Source organism: Eulemur rufifrons, chromosome 4 (assembly GCF_041146395.1).
Source record: "Eulemur rufifrons isolate Redbay chromosome 4, OSU_ERuf_1, whole genome shotgun sequence".
In the NCBI taxonomy this organism is placed as follows: Eukaryota; Metazoa; Chordata; class Mammalia; order Primates; family Lemuridae; genus Eulemur; species Eulemur rufifrons.
Genome location: NC_090986.1, coordinates 69,154,798 through 69,180,864, shown reverse-complemented (window position 1 = coordinate 69,180,864; position 26,067 = coordinate 69,154,798). Strand labels below are relative to the sequence as shown.

The following is a 26,067-nucleotide window of genomic DNA, read 5'->3' as shown; positions in this document are numbered from 1 at the left end:
CTTGAAAATAGTGGAGGAAAACAAGCATGAGCAAGGACTCATGGAAGCATGAAAGAACATGGAATATTCTGCAAACAGTAAGCAGGGAAATGGGAAGCTTGTGAGAGGGAGAGGGGGAAGGACCAGGAGAAAAAGCAGGATAGCACGCAAGGGTCAGATCCAGACAGGGGGTGCAAACACCATGCAGGGAGCTCAGCTGGCTGCTGGATGAGTAGGAGTTTGCTGGGGACAGGGAGGGAGGGATGTGCAGATGCTCACACTTGTTATTACAAGGGAGTTTGTGTTTGTGGCTGGAGCCAAGGATGCATTGGGTGTGGACAATAGGATGTGACTGGAGACAACATCGGAAAGGCAAGAAATCCAGTTTATAGATGAATCCTTCACTCTACAGAAGTATTTTTAAATCCAATTTTTTAAGAAAGATTACATGTATATGATTCTATTTCTAAAGCTTCCATTTGCATACAGTATTCAGAAGAACATTTTTTGCATAAAGGTTACAAGTACCATCTTCTCACCATTATATATTCAGGATCAAATATTTATTGAGATATATATTTTATATATGTATAAGCAACATGCTCTTTTGATAGGATTAAAATACATGGTTTTTGACTTTCTCTTAAAATCATACTATTGTATTGGTACAAAAAAAAAAAAATTTGAAATGCCTTAAAATGAGTCTCTCTATTAATAAAACAGCCCAGATGCTGGGACTTGCCTCTGATTTTATTGCTATTCTAGTAAATACCTATTTTTCTATTTTGTATAAATAACAAAGAAATTATATATTTTCTAGTTCTCTTGAAATTATAATCCAGCATCTTGGTCCCTTCCATGATATTCAAATGAAAACATTGCAATTCTCTTAAAGGAAATATTGCAGGAAGAGTTTCATGTCAAAATTCTTGAGCATCACCGAGAGATATGAGACAGAGAAATAGAGAGATATAAAATGGATTGTAATTATAATATACATACTATAAGAAATTATATATAGAGAGAAAACTCTCCTATACCCATTTTGCTCTCTAATTTTAATGAGACTTTAGTTTTTATTTTTAATGAGTGCATTTTTAGTTTTTTTCACTTATAAATAATGTCTATTTTATAACTAATCATACATATATTATTCTAGGGTAAAAATCTAATTTACTTAGTTTAACTACACTTACTTTTTTTCCTATTTGCTTTCAATCATTTCTATAGTATCTGTTCATACTTTATATGAAAATAATCTTGTGACTATGATCATGATCTAGAAGGACCAACACCTATTAAATCACATTGAACGGTAACTATTTCTTTCTCAGACTTTTTAAATCTCTAAAATGTTAAGTGGCCACTAAACCATCTGCTGTGATTGCTTCTTAGACCATGGTGTTCTGTTCTCTTACAATATCCACTCTTAGCCACGCCCTAGTCCATAGAGGATGTTAAAATATGTAGAAAATAATAGTTTCTATTTTTAAGATATTCTTTAACCATTATCTATAATCTTCGTTTATCACAAATATGTTCATTTTCCCTCGAGGTCTTTGCCAGCCCCGCGTGCCTGGGGTCGTGGGGGCAGAGCCGTTCTCAGCTAAACTGCGCTACTCGGGCCCCGAGGACCCAGACCACACAAACCTTATCAAGCTCACTGTCACGATGCCACACATGGACGGTAGGTGACTTGGGTAAGCAAATGCGTGGAAGGGTTTTGGGTTCCTCATTACCTGCTTTATTTTACTTAATCTTCTAAACAACCAAGCTTTAAAAAGTGTTCAACTTGCAACTTGAGCTTCAAGTCCTGCTTCTTCCAACTGTTTCTGCTTTGTTCCACCCAGTTTTTAAAAGTCTGGCAATTTAAACATTCTTTATTTTAATAAAATTACATAAACGTAATACCTGTCCAAACACAATAAAACAAAACTTTGGCTAATATGCTAGCTTCTATGAAAGAGTACAAATGCATCTTCACATGTGAACTTGGAGTTCCGGTAAAGCATTCTGGTATCTCAGTGCTTGCCTTTGATTGGTATTTGCTATTTCATAGCTGGAGTTTGGTAAGTCTCTCTCAACATTTACTGTAAAGCTAAGATATTTTCTAGACATTAAAATAAAATTTTAAAAAATGGAACTAACAAGTACTATATTTTGCCTTCATTTTCTCTGGATAGGGGGCTATGACGAGAACATATGAGTCAATAACTTTATCCACACATTTCCGCATGTACAGAAGGCATTTCAAATATTTTCCACTCAGTTTACTTTCTAATTGAAGGAAATTGTTAGTATTAACTTTATCACTTGATATGTTACTTATATTTATGTAGGTAAGGGAGAAGGAACATTAAGCAACACTAGGAACTACAAGGTAGAATCTACCTCCCTCAAAACAAGGACATCTTGCTTTATCTGCTTATGATAACCCCACATTCGTCCTGGGTTCGGGGGGGGGGGGGTAGGTGGACAGGAATCTGCATCTCCTCACTTTACAGTGTGATGTTGGTTTCCATGACCATCGTATCTCTAGGCTTGTGTGGAGATGTGACTTGAGCTGCAAAGGGCTGAGAAGGGACCCATTAGGGAAAAACAAACCTGTAACAGTTTTTTCCTAATAGAAAGCGTGGCCAGTCCCTTATACCACTCTTAGGGCTTGACTTTGCATTTTCTGAAACATTGAATAGCCACAGCTCTGCCAGAAGCATGGTGGAGGCTGACCAGTTCTTTTGTGGGGCCAGAGTTTTGCTCTGGGAGACCTGAGAGGCAGAGGTGGGAAAGGCTCAGAGAGAAGACCTCTTCCATAGCCTTTTGCTGCATTGCTTATGACAGGGATCAGCAAACTATGGCCTGTGGCCAAATCCAGCCTGCTGCCTGTTTTCATATGGCCTGCAAGCTAAGAATGGTCTTTATGTTTCTAAGTATTTGGGGGAAAAAACAAGAAGGCTATGACACATGATAATTATATGAAATTCAAATCCATTGCCCATAATAAAATTTTAGTGCACACAGTTATGTTCATTCCTTTACATAGTGTTGGCATTTGCTCCACAATGGCAGCATTGAAAAGTTTCAACAGAGACCTCAAGGCCCACAGATCTCCTAAAATATTTACTATTTGGCCCTTTACAGAAGAAGTTCACCTATCCTTAGCCTATACTGTATAGTGGTAATTTTCAAATTTTTTTTTCTTTTTTGGTCTCAAGACATCTTAAATATTCTTGAAGATCTCAAAGACATTTTGTTTTTGTGGGTGATATCTATAAATGTTTATTAGATTTAAAACTAAAACAGAAGAACTGTCAAATATTCATTCATTTAAAAATAAAAATAAATCCATTACATGTTACCGTGAAGAGTATCTCTTAAGAAAAATAACGATAGGTTATAAAACAAAAAATAATAAGAGTGGCATTGTATATATTAATATATTTGACATTATCTTTAATGTCTAGCTTAATAAGAGACAGGTGGTTCTCATATCTGCTTCTGCATGAAATCTTTTGCAATCCATCACATCTTGTAGTCTCTGAAAAACTCTACTGTACATGAGAGAGTGCAGTTGGAAAGTCAAATAATAACATAGCATTATTATGAAAATAGCTTTAATGTCATGGATGTCCTTAGAAATTCCTAGGGAACTCCAAGATTCCTAGGATACCACTTCATAATCACTGCTGTGCAGTATTTTATGACACTTGTTTTTTCAAGAGATAAAGAAATTATAAAGTGTTGAGAATTCTTGGCTGCCTGTAAGAACTTTAACAATCATTTTCATTTCTCTTAGGCATGCTCCCTGTGATCTCCACTAGAGAGCTTTCCAACTTTGAGCTCACCCTGAGCCCTGACGGCACAAGAGTTGGAAACCACAAGTGCTCCAACCTCTTGGATTACACTGAAGTGAAGACCCACCATGGTTTCCTGACTGATGCTACAAAAAATCCAGAAATCATTGGAGAGACATATCCTTACCAGTACAGCTCATCTATCAGAGGTTCTAGTACCTTACGCTTCTACCGAAACCTGAACCTGGAGGCCTGTTTATGGGAGTTTGTCAGCTACTATGACATGTCAGAACTCCTCACTGACTGTGGAGGCACCATTGGGACAGATGGACAGGTACAGGCTTTTAACATTTGAGCTTTGGTCACTAGATGAACCAGTTGTTTGTTCTGTCACACAGATTTGTTCTAAATCCCAACTTTAATCTTGCATCTTAGGTAGGTCATCAACTACAGAGACCAGACAACTGGCATGGATGGTGTGAAAATCCGTGTCTATTTCTGGAACAGTGGGCCGAAATATATGTATTTTTTGATGATGTGTTAGAAACATTATCTTTGTTTCTAAAAGACCCTGTATAATTATTACCTTATGCTCCAAATCTATTTTGATATTATAAACATCCTAATACTCTGATTTCTCTTCAAAGGACACATCATCATTTCTCGTGTCTATGCATAAATGACTGTGATACTGTATCAGGAACCAACTAAAGTGAGGACTTAACAATCCTGGGGGTGAATCTAGTTTTTCTCCATCTTTATTAACTTTCTTCTTCAACCACTGTCTATCTTTCTCTCCTTCTGTCCTTTTGTTTTGGTCTCTTCCTTTTTCTTTCTCATTTTCTCCTCTTTTCCTCCCTCCTTCTTTCATTTCTCTATCACTAACATAGTCAAAAGTATTTTCATCAAAAGCCTATTGTTACTTTTACTCTACAATTACTGATTTTTCTTCATACTCCACAGACATTTACACATAAAATACACACACAAAAATCTGCATCCCACAATCATCAGCAACAGAGTTGTTAAAATGAGAAGGAAGCAAGGCCTCCACTGGGATTATAATAGAGAATCTAAAATATATAGGATGTTATTTAAAATTATAATGAACTAAAAGCATGCTCTGTCTTACCTGGACAAAATGAGGAACTATATAAGTAGGCTTATGCATTGAAGTGTTGTATGGGATGCAGACTGTATCATGCCCTTCAAGATTTAGCTAAAGTGAGACTATGTTTTCTGTCTATATTGCTATATACATAAGATATTATAACATAAAACATATTAAAGGATTAAAATATAAAACAAGTAGCAGTAAGAAAAACCTAGATAACTACTATGAGTTTAACCCCACAGCAAAGCCGTAGAACTTGACAAGTTCAGCTGGTGTTGATGTCGAATTGGACTCAAAGATAGTGACACATCATAACCACCTCCCCTGAAAGTAGCAATATTCAGTAACTTGCAGAGATTGCAAGTAAATTCTAAATAAAAACACCAACAAAAGGCAGCATGAAATGGTGGAAAGGTTCTAGGTATTGGATTCAAGCAAATGCACACCCAGACTTGGCTCTGATATCTTTTAGCCATGTGTCCTTGGGCAAGTTACTTAAACCTTAGTAGTGCTAATTCCTCAGGTCCCTCTTTCCCAACCTGTTTTTGCCACCTGAAAGAAACGTTAAAAAAAAAAAAAAAAAAAGATCTTATCCCCAGAATAAAAATAAAGGTTCATATTAACAAATCTACCTCAGCCTTTTCCTTTACAGATCAAATATCTCTAGTTCCTTTAGCTCTTTTTCATGAAGTTGTTTTCAATCCACTGCTAAATCATTTATATTTCTCTTCCAGTTGCTCTTCTCTCAGATTCTTGCTTAAGTCATAGGATCTATTGGCATAAGCAAAACTGGATATAGTTATAAGTTTACATTATAGTTCTCATTCTTCCTTGTTAAAATCACTTCTTCATGCTATAGAGCTTCTCTGTGTTCATGGTCTGTATTTACCCTGAAGAATGTTTTTTATCTTCTCCATAGAATGGTAGCACTTCTCCATATTTAATACATGCTACCCAGGTAGACTTTTCTAGTAAAAGAACTGCACTTGTCCTGCTTAGGCTTTATGCTATTGGACCTGTCCACTTCTCCAGTGTATCAGGGGCATTTTGGATGCAAAGCCTGCCCTCTAATGTGTTCATTTCTCAGACCAAATCTTATTATAAAATGCTCAGCTGAAGTAGATATATTTTGATAGATTTTTAAATTTCAGTTTCTCTATTGAATTCTTTGAGTTAGGTATTTTTTTTCCTTCCCTTTACTTCTGCTAACTAGAAAAGTCATTGCCCTGCTTCTGTTGAGCTTCCAGCAGTACTACCCCATTAGGTGAAACCAGCAACTCCAGGTTTTCAATTAAGTTTCACCTGCCAGAAAGGCTTACGTTACATAATACTAGGAGAGAGTGCAGTATAAGAATGATTGCACCATCCAATTCTTAACTAGGTTGTGTTACTTTTTTTCTTTATGCTAAACTTTATTAGAAAACATTGATCCTTGTTTTAACAATTGCCCCCATGCCTGGCTTAACATCATCCATTTAGTTTGGCAGACAATATAAATGAAACTACTAAAAAATGCAAAAACAATTCACGTTACCTTCTTAAGTAAGATGGCCAACTTGTAGGAATTCCTTCTGAAAAGATTTTCCTGCTTTTGCATTTTAGAAAATAAGTTTAATAGCATAGCCATGATGATCAACATCATAGAGATGACTGGATTCAGTATAAATCATTGAGATTTCAGGACCTTGTTATAAAATTCTAAAATCTTCAGTGTAAACTAAATGGTAATATGATCTAATAAAACATATTGCTTATTCTCTTAGAGTGAAGCTTAGAGATGTCTCTCCAGAGAGACAGAACCAATAGAATAGACACACAGATATATGGGATTTATTACAGGAGTCCACTCACAAGATTCTGGAGGCTGAGCAGTCCCATGATAGGCCGTCTGCAAGCTGGAGGACCAGAGAAGTCAGTAGTGTGGCTCAGTCCAAGTCCAAAGGCCTGAAAACCGAGGAAGCTCATGGTTTAATGCTCAATCAGAAGCCAAAGGCCTAAGAAGCTTGGGTGGCTGCTGCTGCAAGTCCCAAAGTCCAAAAGCCAGAGAACCTGGAGTTCTGATGTCCAGGGGCAGGAAAAGAAGTTTTCCCCAGCTTCCAAAGAAAGAGAGAGAGGCCAGGCACAATGGCTCAGGCCTGTAATCCTAGCACTTTGGGAGGCCGAGGTGGGAGGATCGCTTGAGGCCACGAGTTCAAGACCAGCCTCAGCAGCATAGCGAGACTCTGTCTCTGCAAAAAAAAAAAACCAGAAAAATCAGCTGGTCATGGTGGTGTGCACCTGTAGTCCCAGCTACTCAGGAGGCTAAGGTGGAAGCATCCCTTGAGGAGTTTGAGGTTGCAGTGAGCTGTGATGACACCACTGAACTCTAGCCCAGGCGGCAGAGCAAAACCTTGTCTCAAAACAAAAGACAGAGGGAAAATTCTTTTTCTTTTTTTTTTTAATCTGTCTTTTTTTCTGTCCAGTCCTCAGCCAGTTGTATGGTGCCCACCCACATTGGGTGAGGACAGATCTTCCTTGCTCAGTCCACTAATTCTAAACATTGATCTCTTCTGGAAACATCCCCACAGATACACCCAGAAATAATGCTTTACCAATTATCTGGGGATTATCTGTGGATTCCTTAATCTATTCAAGTCGACAATCTAAATTAACCATCACAGATAGCCATTCTGTTTCCCCTACTTTAATCCTTGGTTTTATACCTTTACTTCTCCCCTAGCTATTGATATTCTCCTATATCCTCCCCCAACACACACGCACGTTATTTAAATATAGATGAAGGAGAAGAAAATGTAAAGTAGAAGAAAGTTAACCCTCTGAAATATTTTATTCTATTAGTTTTGGGCTCTAGAGAAGAAGAAAAATGTCTAATAGTACTAAAAATAACAGTAATGGTAATAATAATAGTAATAGCTAACGTTGAGTGTTTACTATGTGCCTACCATGCTTCTAAACACTGTATATATTTCCGCTCATTCTATCCTCACCACAAGCCTGTGAGATAAGTACTATCTTTGTTCCCTTTTTACAGATTAGAAAGCTGAAGCAAAGAGAATTCAAATAACTTGTAAGCCCATCCTCTTAACACATCATAATGCTTATCTGGGCATTAAATTGAGTGGGTGAATATGAGGAATGGATATGGTCACAGATGCCATTGCAAGAAAGCCAGATGAACTCTTTTCTTTGTTCTTGGTACAAGAATGCTGTCCAACAGCAATCGTGAAAATATGTGCCAGATTACATCCACACCCACTGCTGGTAAAACAATGCAAATCCACCTTCTAACAACACTAGTCTACAGATTCATCTGATTACGGGCAGAGCAATTTTGAATGCAACCATATTTTATGAGATGGCACCTGAAGGAAAGCAAACTAAATGCTTGGGAAATAGATTCTGCTTTAGAATGTCATGAGAGTCTTACACGCTTTTCCATTTATGCATTTAGAATGGGGAAGCCGGCAAAAATAAAAGTGACCCATTAGCATGGGCAGCATGGGCTACATGTACTTCAAAGAGGCTTCTTGGTTTTATCGGCCACCCCTGTGAACAGCACCTGTGGGAAGCCAGGTCTGTTCCAGGTCTGTTTGTCCTCCACAGCCCACAGAGCCCTGGCCGGGCTCCTGGCAGACATTACTTTCCCTCTTCACGTCCTTTCCCAGACTTGGCATCTTAAATCAAGGTAATCACTGTGCAAACACATTTTATTAACTGGTAATTGCTTCTGCCAGGAACAAAATGATGGAGAATTGATTTTTTCCTTCTTTATGTGTTCTTAGTAGCTAAAGCTACCACCACGAAATATTGCCAAGTTCCTGCATTTTTCTTTGTGATTGAAAACCTGTTTCTAACACACACTGAAAGGGTTTTCTGCCTGCCCCAACTTCCCAATTCAAATTATTTAACTTACAAGAAAGAGTTTCCAAGGTAATCACCTCAAAAACCCAGAATAGTTATGTGTTAACAGCGATGAAGTTTGATTAAGTTTTATGCGTTTGACTATACCTAGCTTCAGCTGATGTTAAAACTATATCTGCTCTGACATCTTATTCATTTGTACATTTATCCATTAAAGAAATATTTAATGAACACCTACTCTGTGCCAGGGAGCTTATCAGGTACCTGGTGAGGACACCAGATAGGAAGCTTACATGTCAACAAAATAGAGTTGGAAGAGTCACCTAATCACTTTTATAAAAATGAAAAATGTTACATGCCAAGAAAAGGAAATTTGGAATTTCTCTAATGATATTTGACTCTAAAATTGTTTTCAATAATTAGGTTCTAAAATATAAAAGAATATAAATAGCAGGAAAAGAAAAATAGAGGTAGATTGAATAAGTGATTCTACTCCCCCTTTATGTGCAACATATGTTTTATAAATAAAATTTAAAATTGTTTGAGTATACAATGAAAGACGCTCTTGATCCCAAAACTAAGTTTTGAAAACTATTGAATATTTTGGTGATTTTTGTCTTGAAAACAATTTCTTTAGAAAATAAAACACTGTAGTTCGTTTTACCTTTTATCGGCTTGGCTAGCTGGATTGCAAGGTCAGAATCTCAACTCTCTCAGCTTGTTTGGCAAACAGCAACTGATAGTGTGGTGCAGTGTGCATAAATAAGCTGCAGAAATGCAACCCAAATGACAGTTCGCACTTAAAACATGAAATTGTAATGTACTTGGAAGACATAGTACGATTTTGGAAAAGTAAACAAGTGTTTTTTCTTACTTGCTTTGTTTGAGGAAAAAAATTGCTCCCTTTTTACTGTGTGTTTGATTTAGAAATATGGAACTTTGAGTCTAGAATGTACTTTAGGAGTCATCTTTTTCCATATGATTCTCTTACACTTAGTACACTGATTCTCTTGTATATGTAAGCCACTCTAAATCATTTGTCAAGAAATATTAATAGCAGGAGAAATCCAAAATGTAGAATTTTCATGAAGTGTTGTTGCTTCTATTTTGTCAAATTTACCAGTTAATTGTTTAATACTGTATTTTTGTAATGAAAGGAATGAAATCACCATGGAAATCGAGGGAACTAAAGAAGCATAGAAAAAGAAAAAACATCTCATCCATTATCACACTATCGCTGTATATAGACATATTTTCTAATCTCTTTTCAATATACATATACATTTTTAAAGCAGCAGCATAATGTTATTTATAGCATTTGATATACTGTTTTTACTTAACATGTAAGCATTTCCCCCGACAAGGAATAGTCTTCAGATACATGTCTTTTGATGGCTGCGTGATATTTCACCCTGTGAGTGTGCCATCATAATTTATTTAACCATCCTTCTATTGTTGGTCATTTAGATTATTCTCATCCTGCCTTATCCCATCCCCTAGATTTGTCCTTAATTCTAAAGAATTGGGGGACCAGTATTAGCCCTCATCCCAGAGTCTGCTCCTGCCTCTGTGATACTACAGACCTTCAGAAAGGTTTGTAATTGGACAAAAGAGAAGGTCTCTTTCCCCCAAGTGTCCCTGGATGTGTAATCTGCTGTTACTCAGAGAATTTGGCTAAAATTCTAACTTGTTAAAACAATGACCTCACCTGAGTAGCTAAGAACACACTCTACTGAGACTTCAAGCTATTGAGATCGATGAGCCTTCCTTACCTGTTCACAAACACCACCATCTTGATGTTACAGGCATGTGTCTGGCAGCCAAAGCAGCAACAGAAAGACATTTCAACCAGTGGGAAATCCCTACCCAGGGGTGGCCCTCACATAAAATTCCAAGAGCTCTGGCCCAGTTTTTAATCTTTGAAGTAAACACAAACCACATATCCCACATGAAAGTGGGGTCTATGCGTGATGGTAAAATATTTTTATTTGATTATTTTTTTCAATATATGTAATCTACTTGAAAGACCTTGGGTAGGAGAGTCCAGCCAGCAGCCATGTGTGGCTATTGAGTCCTCAAACTGGGACTAGAAAGAATTGATACGTGTTGTACATTACAATACATACCAGAATTTAGAGATTTAGTACAAAAAAAGAAGGTATAATATCTTATCAAAAACTATTTTATACTGATTGTATATTAATATATATTGGGCTAAGTAAACCATATTATTCAGATTGATTTCACGTGTTTCTTTTTACTTTTTAAAATGTGGCTGTGAGAAAATTCAAAATGACCTATGTGGACTCACATTACATTTTTACTGAATGGTGCTGGTGTAGATACTTGGGCGTTGGTCCTGATTCACTAAATAATCTTGGGCAAGCCAGTTACATTCTCCATGGCTTAAGTTCTCCAAATGTAAAATATACCCTTGCCCAAGCGACGAAGGTTGCAAAGGAACAAGAAAAACCTAGATTAGTTTTCACTACTGTGTATGTATATATACTGCCTACTTCTATAGGAATTTTAAAAACATCATGAAGATAACATGTAAATTGGATAGCTACAACTATATGGCCAAAAGAAGTGAAGAATTAAATCTACTGCAATTTCCCTCAATACTAATTTCCACCATAAACAATATTATAATTTTTCTTTTGGGCTACTCTTCTTTCTTTCTATTCTTCCCCTTCCTGCCTATCTCACACACGGATTAGAGGCCTTTCTATGTCCCTAAAGCAGACGATACCCTCCCCAAATATATACTTGCCATTTAGCAGTAGTATTAATAGCATAAATTTGACAGTTGGTTCCCTTTTCCTGGTCATTTACATTTTACACTTTACTTTTAAATATGGAATTTAAAGTGTTGTTTACCTTTGTTGAAGAAACTTCGAACATCAGTAAGAACATAAAATCACTCATTGTGTCTCAGTTTCTTTAAGACTTCATATACATTTCTTTTCGCATGAACAAATGCCTTTAAAAAGTCTTGTGGTACAGGCTGAAAGAAAACTAAGTGCTTTTTAAGATGGCGTGTGAAAGTTAGATTGGTTGCATTGTGTTCTCCAAGTTTGAAGAAATAAACAGCGAGGTTATCTGGATGGTCGAGGTGATTCTCATGTAGGCTCCAGTTCCTCTAGGTAGAGATTCTAAGTACAGAGAAAGAAGATCTGGCCATAGGTAATAAGAAAATGCAATAAGGTGCAAATTCTGTGTCCAGAAATGATCAAACTCTAGTTTCCCACAAGAATCAAATGAAATCAAGTAAGAATTATTCAGAGAGCTGTACTCCAAGTAATTTATTCATAGGAACTGAATATTAGTAATTCACTCCAAAATAGCACACTCAATAACATGTGATGTATAGAATATAATATTGGCAACAATTATTCTTAGCACCTACAAAGTTTAATTGAAAATCCATGCCTAGAGCCTATTTTTTTAAAAAAATCGTGGTTTATTAAAATCAGTTTATTAAAATATTAATTTTAATTACCAGTGCATGTGGATTGACTTAATCACCCTCCGGAAAGTGTTAACACTGAACTTCAAAATCAATTGCTCAATGACAGTAATAATAGCCACCCTTAGAAAATACTATCTCAAAGGACTTTTATTGCTAGATACCTCGCCTGCTGGCCAGGTTAGCAGGTAATGGGAAGTGCTAGCTACTACATGAATGATTCTCTTTTTATGTATTTTATTAGGGATTGAGGTTTCATTTTTGTGACCTTGAGGAGTTTAATTTTAACTCTATGATAATGTTATAAATTGTGGTTCTCATGATTTAAATTATTTGCTGACTCATGTATGTGATTCCTGTTGTCAGCTCAGTGTGGAAGAAAGAACTAGACCGTTATCAGACAGCCTGACTTGAACTTCTAAGGAATGTGATCTGACCTAAGTCCTTTCTTTCCTCTTAGTAGAAGAAGCTGGCTATATACACCCTACTATTCTGCAGAGCTATTTTGAGAATTAAATATGATAACCTTTGTGGGATGATCTTGGGGTCACCCTCAGCTTTGTTTGGAATATGATGACGTGTGATAGAGTAGAAAAAACATGGGTCGAAAGCTAGGTTCTAATCTTGGCAGGGTCACTCAGGAGGTTTCAAGAATTCTGTGGGAAATTTGTTTTATTTCTTTGAGGCTTAAATATCCTACCTCTTTCTCTTTCTATCCATCATCCATTTCTCCATCCATCCAACTATCCACACATAGATATTATATAAATATAATTATGCGGGGAGAGTGAAAATATTAGAATAAATAGCACTTTGGGGAAACTAGGATAATGTCTGAAACATAGTAGGTGCTCAATAGATAGTTTACCCTCCACTACCCCCAACCCATCTGCTAAAAATCTGAGGGAGAAAAGTATAAAATTCAGAGTAAGACACTTCATTTCAACTAATGATTCTTGAGACATTGTAAATGTTACATGTCGTGACTAAGCATATTTGCTCCCAGATCTTTCCTGCTTTATCTTCCTGTATGTAATGAAAAAGTAGCTCATAGCAGTATTTTTCGTAATAGAAAAGAACTAGAAACAACCCAAATGACCATCAACTGATGAATAGATAAGTAAAATGTAATGCACGAATACAATGGGCTGTTATTCAGTAATAATAGGGAAGGAAGTATGGAGACATTCCACATCAGTGATACACCTTGAAAACATTATGCTAAGTCAAAGAAGTCCATCACAAAAGACCACATATATGGTTCCATTTATGTGAAATGTCCAGAATAGACAAATACCTAGTGACACAGTGGTTGCCAGGGGAGGAGGGAATAGGTGACTGCTAATCGTTACCGGGTTCCTTTTAGAGGTGATAAAAATGCTCTAAAATTGATTATGGTGATGGTTACACAACTCCTTGAATACACAAAAAACCATTGATGAATTGTTCACTTTAAATAGGTGAATTATATGTCTGTGAACTATATCTTAATAAAACTGCTATAAAATTAAAAGGACTGTATAAGTATAGTATGCTCAAAATAATGCAGTTTATCTGAAGGATTTCTGATACATACTCTTTGTTTTAAATGGAGGTAGGTAGTAGCTATTTAATTGATCCAAAATTAAGTGAGGGGGAAAAAGTATTATAACATGCTATCATTTTCTTTCCTCAGTGATTAAGTGAAAGCAGAAAATGGCTTGTACAAAATCAGGCTCGTTTAGTTAACATTGGATGGTGTTGACAGATACAATTTTATTGTTTTAGGTCCTGAACCTAGTGCAATCCTATGTGACCCTTCGAGTCCCTCTGTATGTTTCCTACGTGTTCCATTCCCCCGTGGGGGTAGGAGGCTGGCAGCATTTTGACTTGAAATCGGAGCTTCGTCTAACTTTTGTGTATGACACTGCCATCTTGTGGAACGATGGGATTGGCAGCCCCCCGGAAGCAGAACTCCAAGGTGGGTTAATAAGACTTAGAAAACCCATTTTCTTACCTGCTTAAATTACATCAGAGGATTTTTTACTGTAGCTAAAAATAATTGAAACAACTTTCAATGTATTTTCTTTTTCTATCCAGTAATAAGATAATTTCACCTTTGTCATGGAAAAGCTTTATTTTAACTAAATCATAGTGCCTCAAATTTTGCCTAATACGTAACTGTTAAATATAACTTTCTACGTTTCAAGGATATTTTACTCTTGTAGTCTATCTTAGGTGATTAATCATGTATGTGTTACATAACACATGTATGTATTTCCATGGGTTCTAGAAAATGGATAGAAGAAGTTCCAAATGAAAATAAGGAATGAACCCAAGGGGAAAAGTCACATTTTTCTTTCTGAAAATGAAAGATATATTTTAAAGTCTAGTGTAAATAATTATGTCCTAAATTTCAGTTCTGACTCTACAACTAACTAGCTGTGTGATCTCAAGCATATTGTTTAATCTTTTGGGGACTTAATTTCCTCTGAATGATAGACAAAACTTCTAATAGCTCTTTCTGTTTTAAAATACTATTATTCTGGGATACTTTAGCTGAATGTCTTGAAACACTGGTTGTGATTGCCACTAACTTTTGGGCCCACGAACATCTCCAAAACTTTGTTTCAATCTCCATGTCAGAATCATAACTCAAAATCCACAAACATAAAGCTAATTAATCCGTTAACAGAATTAGTGCTTTTTCCTTTCAGACATATATTACTGTTCCAGATCCATAAATGTCCTAGCATCATGCCAACATTACATTTTACTAGCCAGAAGGAAAATAAAGTTGATAGTGCATCTCAAATATAAATCTACTGTCTTAAACAGATTAAAATTACCTTAAAGCTATGTGACAGGTAACATGATCACCTTGAATAATCATTCCATATTATTTCAAATGTTTTGATTCCATGTCTTGCCTTAGCAGATGTATATTTAGGTGAATCTTAATGAGGGTCTTCTCTGTGATTCGCAACTTCTACTTGAGGATCTCTTGATCTTCTCTTGATCTCTAAAAGTAAATTTTGTCAAACTTGAGTTTCTTGGGAAAGCTCCAGAGTTTTCTTTAAGTTTGTAAAATTCAAAATATTAATAATTCTAAAGAACTGAAACCCATTTCTGCTTACATGTCCAAATCTCCATAATTTTGACAAGTTTGTTTGTCATGTCTCTCAATTTACAGCTTTTTTTTTGTAAACTGAAGTTTTGCAGGGGGGAAAATAGACCTAGTCTATTGCAATCAATCTGTGTATTTCGTAGTGACCTCACTCAGTCTACCTAATTCATTTTGCCTCCCTTTTAGACACCTTTTCTCTTTACAAGAGAAAATGAAAATACTTCTGCCTCTCTTAGTATTCAGAATTCTTCTGATAATACCCTTTGCCTAGAATGCTTAGAGACAAGATAGATCCGCATTCACTTTTGGAAGGAATCTGTACCTTAGGGGTCTCTGGACACTCACATTTCCCCTCTGGGTGCTCTCCCCACTGTAGGTTCCCTCTATCCAACCAGCATGCGCATCGGTGAGGAGGGGCGCCTGGCCGTGCACTTCAAGACCAAGGCTCAGTTCCACGGCTTGTTTGTGCTGTCACATCCGGGTAAGCCCCGTTATCCATTAACAGCCCCTCCGTACACAACAAGGATATAGTTTTTCCTTATGCACACACATTTCAGCACGCTTCCTGGTTACCTTTGAAGCCCTTAATTTCAAATGGATTATATTTGTGTAATTATCTCCACGACAGCTTGATAATTTTTCTGCTTCATCTTATAATCCTCAAAATTATCATTATGCAGAATTTTAGAGAAAATGCAAAATAACTAGAGTAAATTTAAAAGGAAGCCCTCTTGAGTTCATTTTAAGTAGAGTTTTCCTTTAATTAAAAAGCACAGCAATAACAATCCCTTTCTCTGCTTTGCTTCCATTGCACAAAAAAAAAAAAAAAAATTGAATTTCAGGTGATTCATTCAGCGAGCACTTCTCTGTTCACAGCTTTTACCGAGGTATTGTGAGAACCCTTTCCAATAGAGTCAGAAGCAGTACTCCACTTTTGTACTTAAGTCTCAGACATGTTTACTAATTATGTTAATAAGCATTGGCTATGCAGTTTTACCAACTGATGGACTGTGCAGTCAAAAACTTTGTTTTTTAATAAAGGTCATTAGAAATAATTTATTTTTTATTTGACTTTCCAAATTACTCAGCTGGTTTGCATGCTTTTCCAGAGTGCCAGCTGAGATTGGAAAGGGAAAGTAGTTCACTCACCGTGTTTATATCCTTCCTTTTTCTGGGCATGAGCTCTAACAAAGCAGAGAAGAGGGCTGGTGTTTAGGAAGACAAAGAGGCTTCGTTGTATTTTTATGAGACTGAACTACAAGAAATAAAGAACTAAAAAAAAAAATCATTTTGCTTTATTGTAATTGACAGTTCTGGAAAATGAGGATTTCCTGGTCTTTACAGTTTCCTTCCACATGTCCACCTTTCTAATAAACTGAAGCTTTGTTTAGCCACAATTGCAGGCGATCTAATTAAAATTAGATTCCATTCATAAATTGGGTTTGCCCAGCTGTGTGGATACTAATAGACTATTTTAAGTTCAGCTCATAGCTTTGGTGCACAATAAATGCATTCACATCAGCCTTTTTTTTCCTGCTTGGACTTCTGGAAAGTAGCCCTGAACAATTTGAGCATTTCTGTGCAATTACCTTTTGACAGAATTATAGTGCAGAAACAGCACTGAATTAGGAATCAAACGTCACATGTCCTGGCCCTGTGATCTTGAGAAAGTCACATAGTCACTCTCAGCCCAGTTTCTTCATCTGTAAAATAAGAATAAGTATACCAACCATGCCTACTTTGCAAGCTTATTATAAGAATAAAAGCAAGGCCAGGCACCGTGGCTCACGCCTGTAATCCTAGCACTTTGGGTGGCTGAGGCAGGAGGATCGCTTAAGCCCAGGAGTTTGAGGTTGCAGTGAGCTAAGATGACACCACTGCACTCTACCTAGGATGACAGTGTAAGACTGTGTAAGAACAAAAGCAAATACTGTATGATAAGGTCCTTTGAAAACTCTAACCTGTTATGTACTCTTTTAATTTAACCACTATGCCATTATCATTGTTGGCACTCACCAGCCTCCTTTACAAGCTCAGTGATCATGTCAACTAATCATCCGGGCCTGACATTCTCCCTCCGCCTCATAAGGAGTGAACCGACCTATAACCAGCCGGTACAGCAGTGGAGCTTCATCTCTGACTTCGCAGTAAGTGACTGAGACCCTTGCTTAATTTTCCTTTTCTGCTGCCTTCTGATGACGCCTCAGATTTTTAAATGAAACGTATAAATGTCTTCTCCTCTCAAAGGTACGCGACTACTCGGGGACCTATACGGTGAAACTGTTGCCATGTACCACCCCACCCCACCAGGAGTACCGCCTGCCCGTCACCTGCAACCCCAGAGAGCCTGTCACCTTTGACCTGGACATCCGATTCCAACAGGTGTGTCTCCTAGAATCATTATCTCGTGACTTGCAGAATCCCACTTTGTTAAAGTCATGGTTTACTTTATTAGTAAGAAAAAAAAAAGAAAGTATTCACACATGGATGACTTTATTGCATGCTGAGAAAAAAAGGAAGTCAGACAGTAAACAAACGAGGAAGGAAAGAAGGAGGAAAGGATGGCCGTTTATCTGCTGTTAGTCCAGGATATAAAATCTATAATTCAAGTGTATGCCACGGTTATTTTTTTCTCATCTGATCTTATCTTATCTCCTCCTGAAGTTTGCTGCCTTAGAGATTTGAGAATTTTCCCCAGACTTCCGTACTTCTTTGTCTTGTTCTTAACAGCAGAAGAATGAAATCCTGTAGTTCAAACCCCCTCAAAATACCTAATTGCCATTGTGTGTTTGTTTTTGTTTTTGTTTTTTGTTTTGAGACAGAGTCTCACTCTGTTGCCTGGGCGAGAGTGCCATGGTGTCAGCCTAGCTCACAGCAACCTCAAACTCCTGGGCTCAAGCGATCCTCCTGCCTCAGCCTCCTGAGTAACTGGGACTACAGGCATGTGCCGACATGTCCAGCTAATTTTTCCTATAGATTTTTTTTTTTTTTTTTAGTTGCCCAGCTAATTTATTTCTATTTCTTTAGTAGAGACAGGGTCTTGCTCTTGCTCAGGCTGGTCTCGAACTCTTGAGCTCCACCAACTGCCCGCCTAGGCTTCCCAGAGTGCTAGGATTACAGGCATGAGCCACCACATCCGGCCTGCCATTGTGTATTACAAGAAATGCAATGGCATCTTTTGCCCAAGAATTTATGCTAAATGTTGGCCTTCCACTTACCGTGATATTTACAAATCCTTACATAGCCCTATAAACCAGGGGAAGTGACCTCAAGCAATGCTATTTAGTCCCATTCGCAAAATAATTTAATTCCATCAGTTTTGCCTTCACAAGAACAAAATCAATGTTACAATTCCCTAAGTTAGCTTGGTTGACAAAATTGCAATGCAGGGTTTAGTTGGTCTACATGTGAGTATACAGAGAATGTGTGTATCTGTGAACACTGTTTGTGCACCATCAGAACTCCCAACAATACATAAAAGGGCTTTTACACTTGATTTTAGGTCAGTGATCCAGTGGCGGCTGAGTTTAGCTTGAACACCCAAATGTACCTTCTCTCCAAGAAGAGTCTCTGGTTGTCTGATGGATCCATGGGATTTGGGCAAGAGAGTGATGTTGCTTTTGCAGAAGGTATCACTTTACAAATGAGAGGGCTGCTCTGTTTGTCATGTGAATCTGTTGTGCTTTGCTTTATTGGTATTCTGGTTGCAGGGGCGGAAATTATAGCTTCTTCCATGAATTTCAGAATATAACTGAGTCTTTATCCACATTGGGAGGTGTAGGAAGTCATTGAAATTGGATTTTTTGTATACGCTGAGGAAGATAACCTCTATCCCCTTTACCTAAGTGACTTTTGGAACAAGTCTGGATTTTTTTCTTGAGTGTTTTTTCAGCTTGCATATAATCAAATGCTGCAGTTACATAAGATCGTAAATGCCTCACAGGCAAAGATTGTGCCTGTCTTGTTCAATGGTGTATACGTAGCACCTGTCAAGATACCTAGCACACATGGTAGGGGTTTAGTAACAGCTGCGAAAAGAAATGATGCAGTCCCAGGGTGTTTCATAAAGAAAATAAAGCTAATTACGCTTTTTATTGATGTTTTCTTTCTTAGTGTTATTCTGTATTGCACTAGCTTACATCTTACCAACTAATTTACTTATGTAAACTGGACTTTAACCACAGTGGGATATATTAATGTCAAATTGTAGACTAGACCTTGAAATGACTCCCACTAGTGGCGAAGCATCCGAGACTCCATAGACCTTCAGTCACGTTGGTTAGTGTGCACGGTGGTCTTATCTGAGGCCTGGGAGTGGACCAGATCATGAAGCTAACACCAAAAGGCCTTCAACACTCAACAGCAGATTTAGGGAGCCCAGGAAATAATCTCTGTGTCATTATTGTCATGAACTGTTTGCAGGGTCACATTGAAAGACCTTGTTACATAACAGAAGTGACAGTTCCACATCTCTGTCTCAGGTGATATAATTTATGGTCGCGTTATGGTGGATCCTGTCCAGAATCTGGGGGACTCGTTTTACTGCAGCATTGAGAAGGTGTTCCTGTGCACTGGCGCTGACGGCTACGTCCCCAAGTACAGTCCAGCGAATGCAGAGTACGGCTGCCTGGCGGACTCTCCTTCACTCTTGTATCGATTTAAAATTGTGGTAAGAGCTTTGACCCAAACCATGAGCTAGACAGATTTGCAAAGTTCAGCCTTTTTGTCTTGTATTTTAAAACACTATCATCATTTTAAATTAAAACAAAGGGTAACATTGTTACGGGAATTTGTACTTGTACAAAACTAATAGGAAAACATTCTGTCCTTGCAAAAGTTGGCACTATCTGCAGCAATTATTTTCCTTATTGCTTAAAGGACAAAGCCCAGCCAGAGACACAAGCCACCAGCTTTGGGAATGTCCTGTTTAATGCCAAACTGGCCGCGGATGACCCTGAGGCCATTCTCTTAGTGAATCAGCCTGGATCGGATGGATTTAAAGTCGACTCAACACCACTCTTTCAGGTAGGCCAAAAACAAGCTCACCTGCAATGGCCATGTAACCACGTGAAAGTTATTGAACATTTCTTTGCCTCAGATGCCTCTTGTTTAAATGGCAGGAATAGTAATATTGCATAGAGTTAATGGGAACAATGAATAAGACAATGCATATAAACCACACAGCCCATACTGGGCGCACAGTAAATATTTTGTAAACTCTAGCTTGTATTATTTTTATTAATATGTTAATGTTAGTTTAAAACTATGTATACCGGAGACTTTTATTCAGCCCAGAATGTAAATTTAAGTCCGACAGTTGAGTAATTTGCTTTTCTTATTCAAAACTAACTTCCTGTTGACTTTTCATCAACATCTTAATTAGGCTGATCTTGTGTGAACTGCTAGACTCAGAAAAGTAATTGTGTGCAGCACACAAAATCTCCACTCTCGAAAATTTCAGAAACCAGATAGAAAATTCTGACTCAGAGATAGAAGGTAGAGAGGGACCTTCTCTCTAGAGCAGGCACAAGAATCCTGAGCAGACAAATGTGACAAATTTAGAGATGTGTTTAGATTGTAAATCTTTGAGAGAGCAAGTGCACCCTTAGGATATTTATTAAGAATCATCCAGACAAGATAGACTAGAGAAATATGTTATTCTTATTCGGTCTACGGGAGGAATCTTAAGAAGGCATATTTGTTATTTTGAATCTTTTTAAACAAGAAGTTAAAGTATGGTATTTTTTGTTTTTATTTTTAACATTAACAAAGCATATGGCCTATCTGAACACTTCAAAGAATCATCAGAAAATCAGAAACAGGCCCTGAAAAAGCCTGAAAACTCGTTTTTCTCCCTATGGTCTTATACATAAATAAGCATCAAGACACACTGACAAAGAGTTCTGAGGTTCAGAAGGTTTGGGCTACAGTCCTGCCTCTGCCACTAACAAGTTGAGAAACATTGAAAAAGTCACTTAACTTCTCTGTATTCATATTTATTCATTTTTAAATGAATAAACTAGACCGTGTAATATTTAAAGTTCTTTATAGCTCTCACCTTCTATGACTACAAGTACCAGATATTTACCAAGTACGTGCTCCCTTAAGTGTTACATAGGATGTATCATAGAGTGCTTTACACAAAGCCTTGAACATTCTACCCAATCAAACATAGTAAGTAAATTAATTCTGTAGACTAAATTAAATTATCATTTATTACTATCTCTGCCATTAATTTCTCTTGCAAATAGTCATAAATGAGGTACAGTATCTAATTCCCTAACAAATGGAGCTGTGTTTTCCAGGTTGCTCTGGGCCGAGAATGGTATATACACACGATCTACACAGTAAAGTCAAAAGACAACGCCAATCGAGGTATTGGCAAAAGAAGTGTGGAGTACCACTCTCTGGTGAGTCAGGGCAAGCCCCAAGCCGCCCCCAAGAGCCGGAAGAGGAGGGAGATCAGGAGCACGCCCCCGCTGGCGTGGGACATCGGTGCTGAAAACAACCGAGGAACCAACATCCAGCACATTGCCCTGGACTGCACCAGCAAGAGGCAGATCCCCCAGGGGAGAGTCCCTCCTGATGGCGTCCTCCCCCGAGAGCTAGACAGTCCCAGCTCTGAGTTCAGCCTGGTCACCGTCGTGGGAGGCATCGCGGTGGGATTACTCAGCATCTGCCTCACGGGCGTTGCCGTGATGATGTGCAAGAGCAAGGCTAGTGGCAGGAGGAAGGATGCCCCGAAGGGCTCTGGCAGCGGCCAGCCCATGATGCCCCCGCAGAGCCACCACAATGACAGCTCAGAGGTCTGATGACTGCAGGTGGCATTCAACCTTTTCCTCAAGTGCCTCAGAAAAGACCACAATAGAACCTCAGATACTTCTGATAAGCTGCAGAGAATTGGGGACTTCCATGATGAAGCTGCTCAGAAGACATGACTGTACTCTAAGGTACTTTGATTTGAATTCTATCTACTCTTTCATGCATCAAAGGACAAATCAAGACCACCTCTTTCCTCATGCCCAGAAGGCAGCAACACCGTATTCACACATATACAAAGCCATAGAAGGACAATGAGGAATGTACTTCTTGTTTTAAACGTATTCTCTACACGGTGGAGATGAACCTATTGCAAGGTGCTAACAGACTCTTTCAGAAGTGGGAGAAGAGTCTATTGTTACTATGTTAGTGTGAACTTTGAAGGTGCAATTACCACGCTGGGTATTCATTGTATAACAGATTATTACTAGAAAGGTTTTAATTGGTAGTGTGGAAAAATGGTGAACACACTGTTTATCATGACAAGTTTTCAAATAAGTGAAGACAGCATAGAATTACGACCAGGGGTAGATCAACCCACAAATCACCTTATCTGCTATTTCGGAGAAAGTGGAAGGAAAGACAGAGGGAAGGGAATTCATTCACTCAGATGTGAATTGCTTCTCATCCTCATCAGACCCTCCTTGTTTTATTTGCTTATTTAATTTTAAATTAAACCAAAGAATATGTTAATTCTGTAAGAGATTGGTAAGAGATACTGCTCTGTTTTGGTATGTAGTGAGTAATAGTAGAGCTCAAGCTTGGTAGTATACGTTATTGGTGCTCAACATTTGTGGGAAATGAGAGGGTTGGTGATGTCCGGCTGACAAAGAAGTGTCATAGAGTTAGAGTCACTACAAGACAATGTTCTCTTAGAGCTGAGCCTAGATGTTTGCAGTATTGAATCCATGGATGATAACGAGAAACATCATTACAGATGGTGAAGGGAGAAAGTGATATTTATTACTGTAATGTGTATAACCAGAGTGCCTCTTATACATCTTTATAGAGCAAAAGGACATTTTTACAGATAACATATGAGGCTAGCCCTCAGAATAGCATAGCCACACAATAACATTCACAACTTAAATCGGTCATAGACCATTTTATTAGCTACCTAATCAGCATCTGGTTTAAACAAGGGGAATCTCTACAATTGTCATTCTGGAAAAGGTGGCCAGCATCATTCATCATCTTCTTTGATTCAAGAAGGCATCACTCTGGCATCCCCCGGGTCAGCGAACTAGTACAGTGAGGTCGCTCTCAGTCTCCAAACCTGTATTTTGTAGCCCCGCTCATCATCCACCTCACAAAGCCAAGGAACTTGAGGCTTGTGTGGCAAGCCTCCTGTTGCCTTTCTGCAGAAATATGCCTTGACAGATGGCAGAAATTTTGTTTGGAAAACTTCGGTATTTTATTGACCAGCCTCCCAAGAGCTAGTAAACATATTTCATACAAAAATAAGGTCAGGAGGAAAAGAATGATGCCTAAAGATTAACCCTCAGGTGCTTCCTGGCATCCTGTTTCATGTCCAGCCATGACCTGGTCCCTCTGGACATCCTGGTAGAAGGGAGAATTTCCGAGGGCAAACTTCTCAGGTCCTACGTGTACATCTTAATCTAGTGTCTGTCAGTACCAACCGTCTCTTGATTGAGATAAGAAAGCTACGCTGGTGCTGGGAGAGAGGTAAAAGTGTAATACTTGCCTCTCTTCTTTTAGGCAGCTCTGCACTACACATTCAAAGTCTTTTTAAAAATGGAGTAGACTGTAGCATCTTTCCACTGGGAAATTTACAGATATCACCCATGCCTCAAAGGTCCCTCCCAAGGACTTACATAAATAGAAAGTGCTCCATGGCCCAGGAAGTCACCTATCAAAATAGCGATACTTTCTTAAGCATCTCCCTTTCTTTTGCTTTACCTTCTGGTAGATGCTTCGCTATTTCTTTGGCTACCTCATACTTTGTATGGAAATGAACATGACTTAAGCAGCTTCAAATAGTGTGCGGACTTTTTAGCATTTAGCATTGGGTTCAATTTATGTAGACTGCTAGAGAAAGTATTCTCAGTCGACTCTCTGATATTTTAGCAATTACAAGCTGCACAGTTTGACTGTCACGCAATGTGGGGGGTCTCTGTCGGTGAATGGAGTCGTCAGTGGAGTTTATTACCACACGTCTGCTTTGAGCCTTTGGGCCAGGCTAGTTTTACACCAAATTTCACTCTACAGTGGGTGTTCTAATGAGGCTACTGTATATAAATTGGAGAGCTTATAAAATACAAAATGTCTGTTATTTCTTCACAAAGAGAAATTTCTCCTTCTCTTCCCATCTCCTCTCTTTCTATCCTCTCTCTATCTCCTTCCCTCTCTTCATCCCCTTCAAAAAAGACCTCTCTGTGGGAAATAGGCACATACCGCTTTCTTAAGTAGAAAGTACTTAGATCTTTGCATCATTTTCCTACTACCTGTTTACTAAATATGTAATTTAATACACATTAATATTTTTAAAAAACCCATAGTGGGAAAAATCAGGCAAAAATTTTTTTGTTAAATAAAACAAACCCTTATTGTCAATTTTTTTGTTTTTGGAAAACTATTCTGGTATTTTCGGCATACATACAATAAATTCCCATACAGAATAGGATATACGTAATAATAGCTCCTTAGATACTCAGTAGCTCTGACCCCAGTCAAGGTTTTATTGATATTACATAATAAAACCAAAAATAAATGTTACCACCTAAGGCTCTCCTAGGCGTATGAACCATGAAACATTAAAATAAGTAAGTATGTTTTAATGATGGTCTTATTTATTCTCATTTACTCCCTCAGTTACTGTTTACTGACTGCTCACCTAAGACTAGCTACTCTCCCTGTCCTCAGGCAGGTTATGATTGAATGTGGCTCTTTATCTGGACTGCAGTGTCAGGGTTTCCATTAGGTTCTCTCCTGGACCAAGAACACACCAGTTATATCTGTGAACCACAATTTAGAGTCCAACAGTACAGTCCACTCTTTTTCATCAAAAATAACCCAACCTGTTGTAGAGCATACAAATCTAATACAAAATAGTTCAAGGCAGTGATTTAATGGAACTGATCTTCGCAAACCTACACAGAGGAAGTACGTTGTAGCGCTGTGGGTGGCACTGCAGGTTCTTTTCCTTGCGGTGGAAGATAGGCCCACTTTATTCCAAGAGTGGGGTATAGCACATAAACCCTCCTCCTGGTCCTTCAGCATCATCAGCACCTCCAAAGTCCGCCCACTCACAAGCATCCGCAATGTTTGAACAATATGAGTGAAGGTCAGCTAGAACCCTGCTGCTCAATATGAAGGGATTTAGATCTATCAGCAGCAAAAGAGCTTCATTATCAAGTCATCTTACCTCCAGTTCTTTTCCAGGGTACCAACTCCGAGGTCAACATTAAAAATGGAAATGGACCTGTGTAAACACTACAGAAAACCTTTCCTTATACATGTCAATGCTAAGAGTTCAAATATTCCCAGGTTGAGAACTAATAAAGTGCCAACAATAGAGCTAAATATAATGACATTTAGATTTTCAAAGTTGGAAATATTTCTGCTCTTATTTTGAAAATACTTATTTAATATTAACTTGGAAACCGATTCAGTCCTTTAATAGGAAATAGAAAATATTTTTAACCATGCAAATGTCCTACAAACTTGGGAATTTTCATAATTGTATTAATCTGAAAATAGGCATGTTGCCATTCTTTTAAACTCATTTTTCTAGACATGATAGCAATAATAAAAGGATGAAAACAAGTGTCTTCATTAACCAGATGGCAAATGAATGGGACTCAAATGTTCAGTCAGTTCAACTTACCAAGGTTCAGAAATGTGTAATTTGGCAGGAAACTACAAATACCAGTGCTATCACAGCCACACACACACACACACACGTGAG

The 26,067-nt window shown here is 38.0% G+C and overlaps 1 protein-coding gene across 1 annotated transcript in view; it reads left to right on the top strand.

Annotated features, from left to right (window-relative positions):
* FREM2 (FRAS1 related extracellular matrix 2) overlaps positions 1–22,132 on the top strand; it is a 144,147-nt gene extending 122,015 nt beyond the window's left edge. Inside the window, exons 15-24 of the mRNA XM_069467310.1 lie at positions 1,535–1,666; positions 3,773–4,104; positions 13,982–14,174; positions 15,697–15,801; positions 17,340–17,467; positions 17,568–17,702; positions 18,823–18,949; positions 19,802–19,989; positions 20,199–20,345; positions 21,626–22,132. Of these exons, the coding sequence (XP_069323411.1) occupies positions 1,535–1,666; positions 3,773–4,104; positions 13,982–14,174; positions 15,697–15,801; positions 17,340–17,467; positions 17,568–17,702; positions 18,823–18,949; positions 19,802–19,989; positions 20,199–20,345; positions 21,626–22,132 (1,994 nt within the window). The remainder of the gene's footprint in view (positions 1–1,534; positions 1,667–3,772; positions 4,105–13,981; positions 14,175–15,696; positions 15,802–17,339; positions 17,468–17,567; positions 17,703–18,822; positions 18,950–19,801; positions 19,990–20,198; positions 20,346–21,625) is intronic.
* The last annotated feature ends 3,935 nt before the right edge of the window (positions 22,133–26,067 follow it).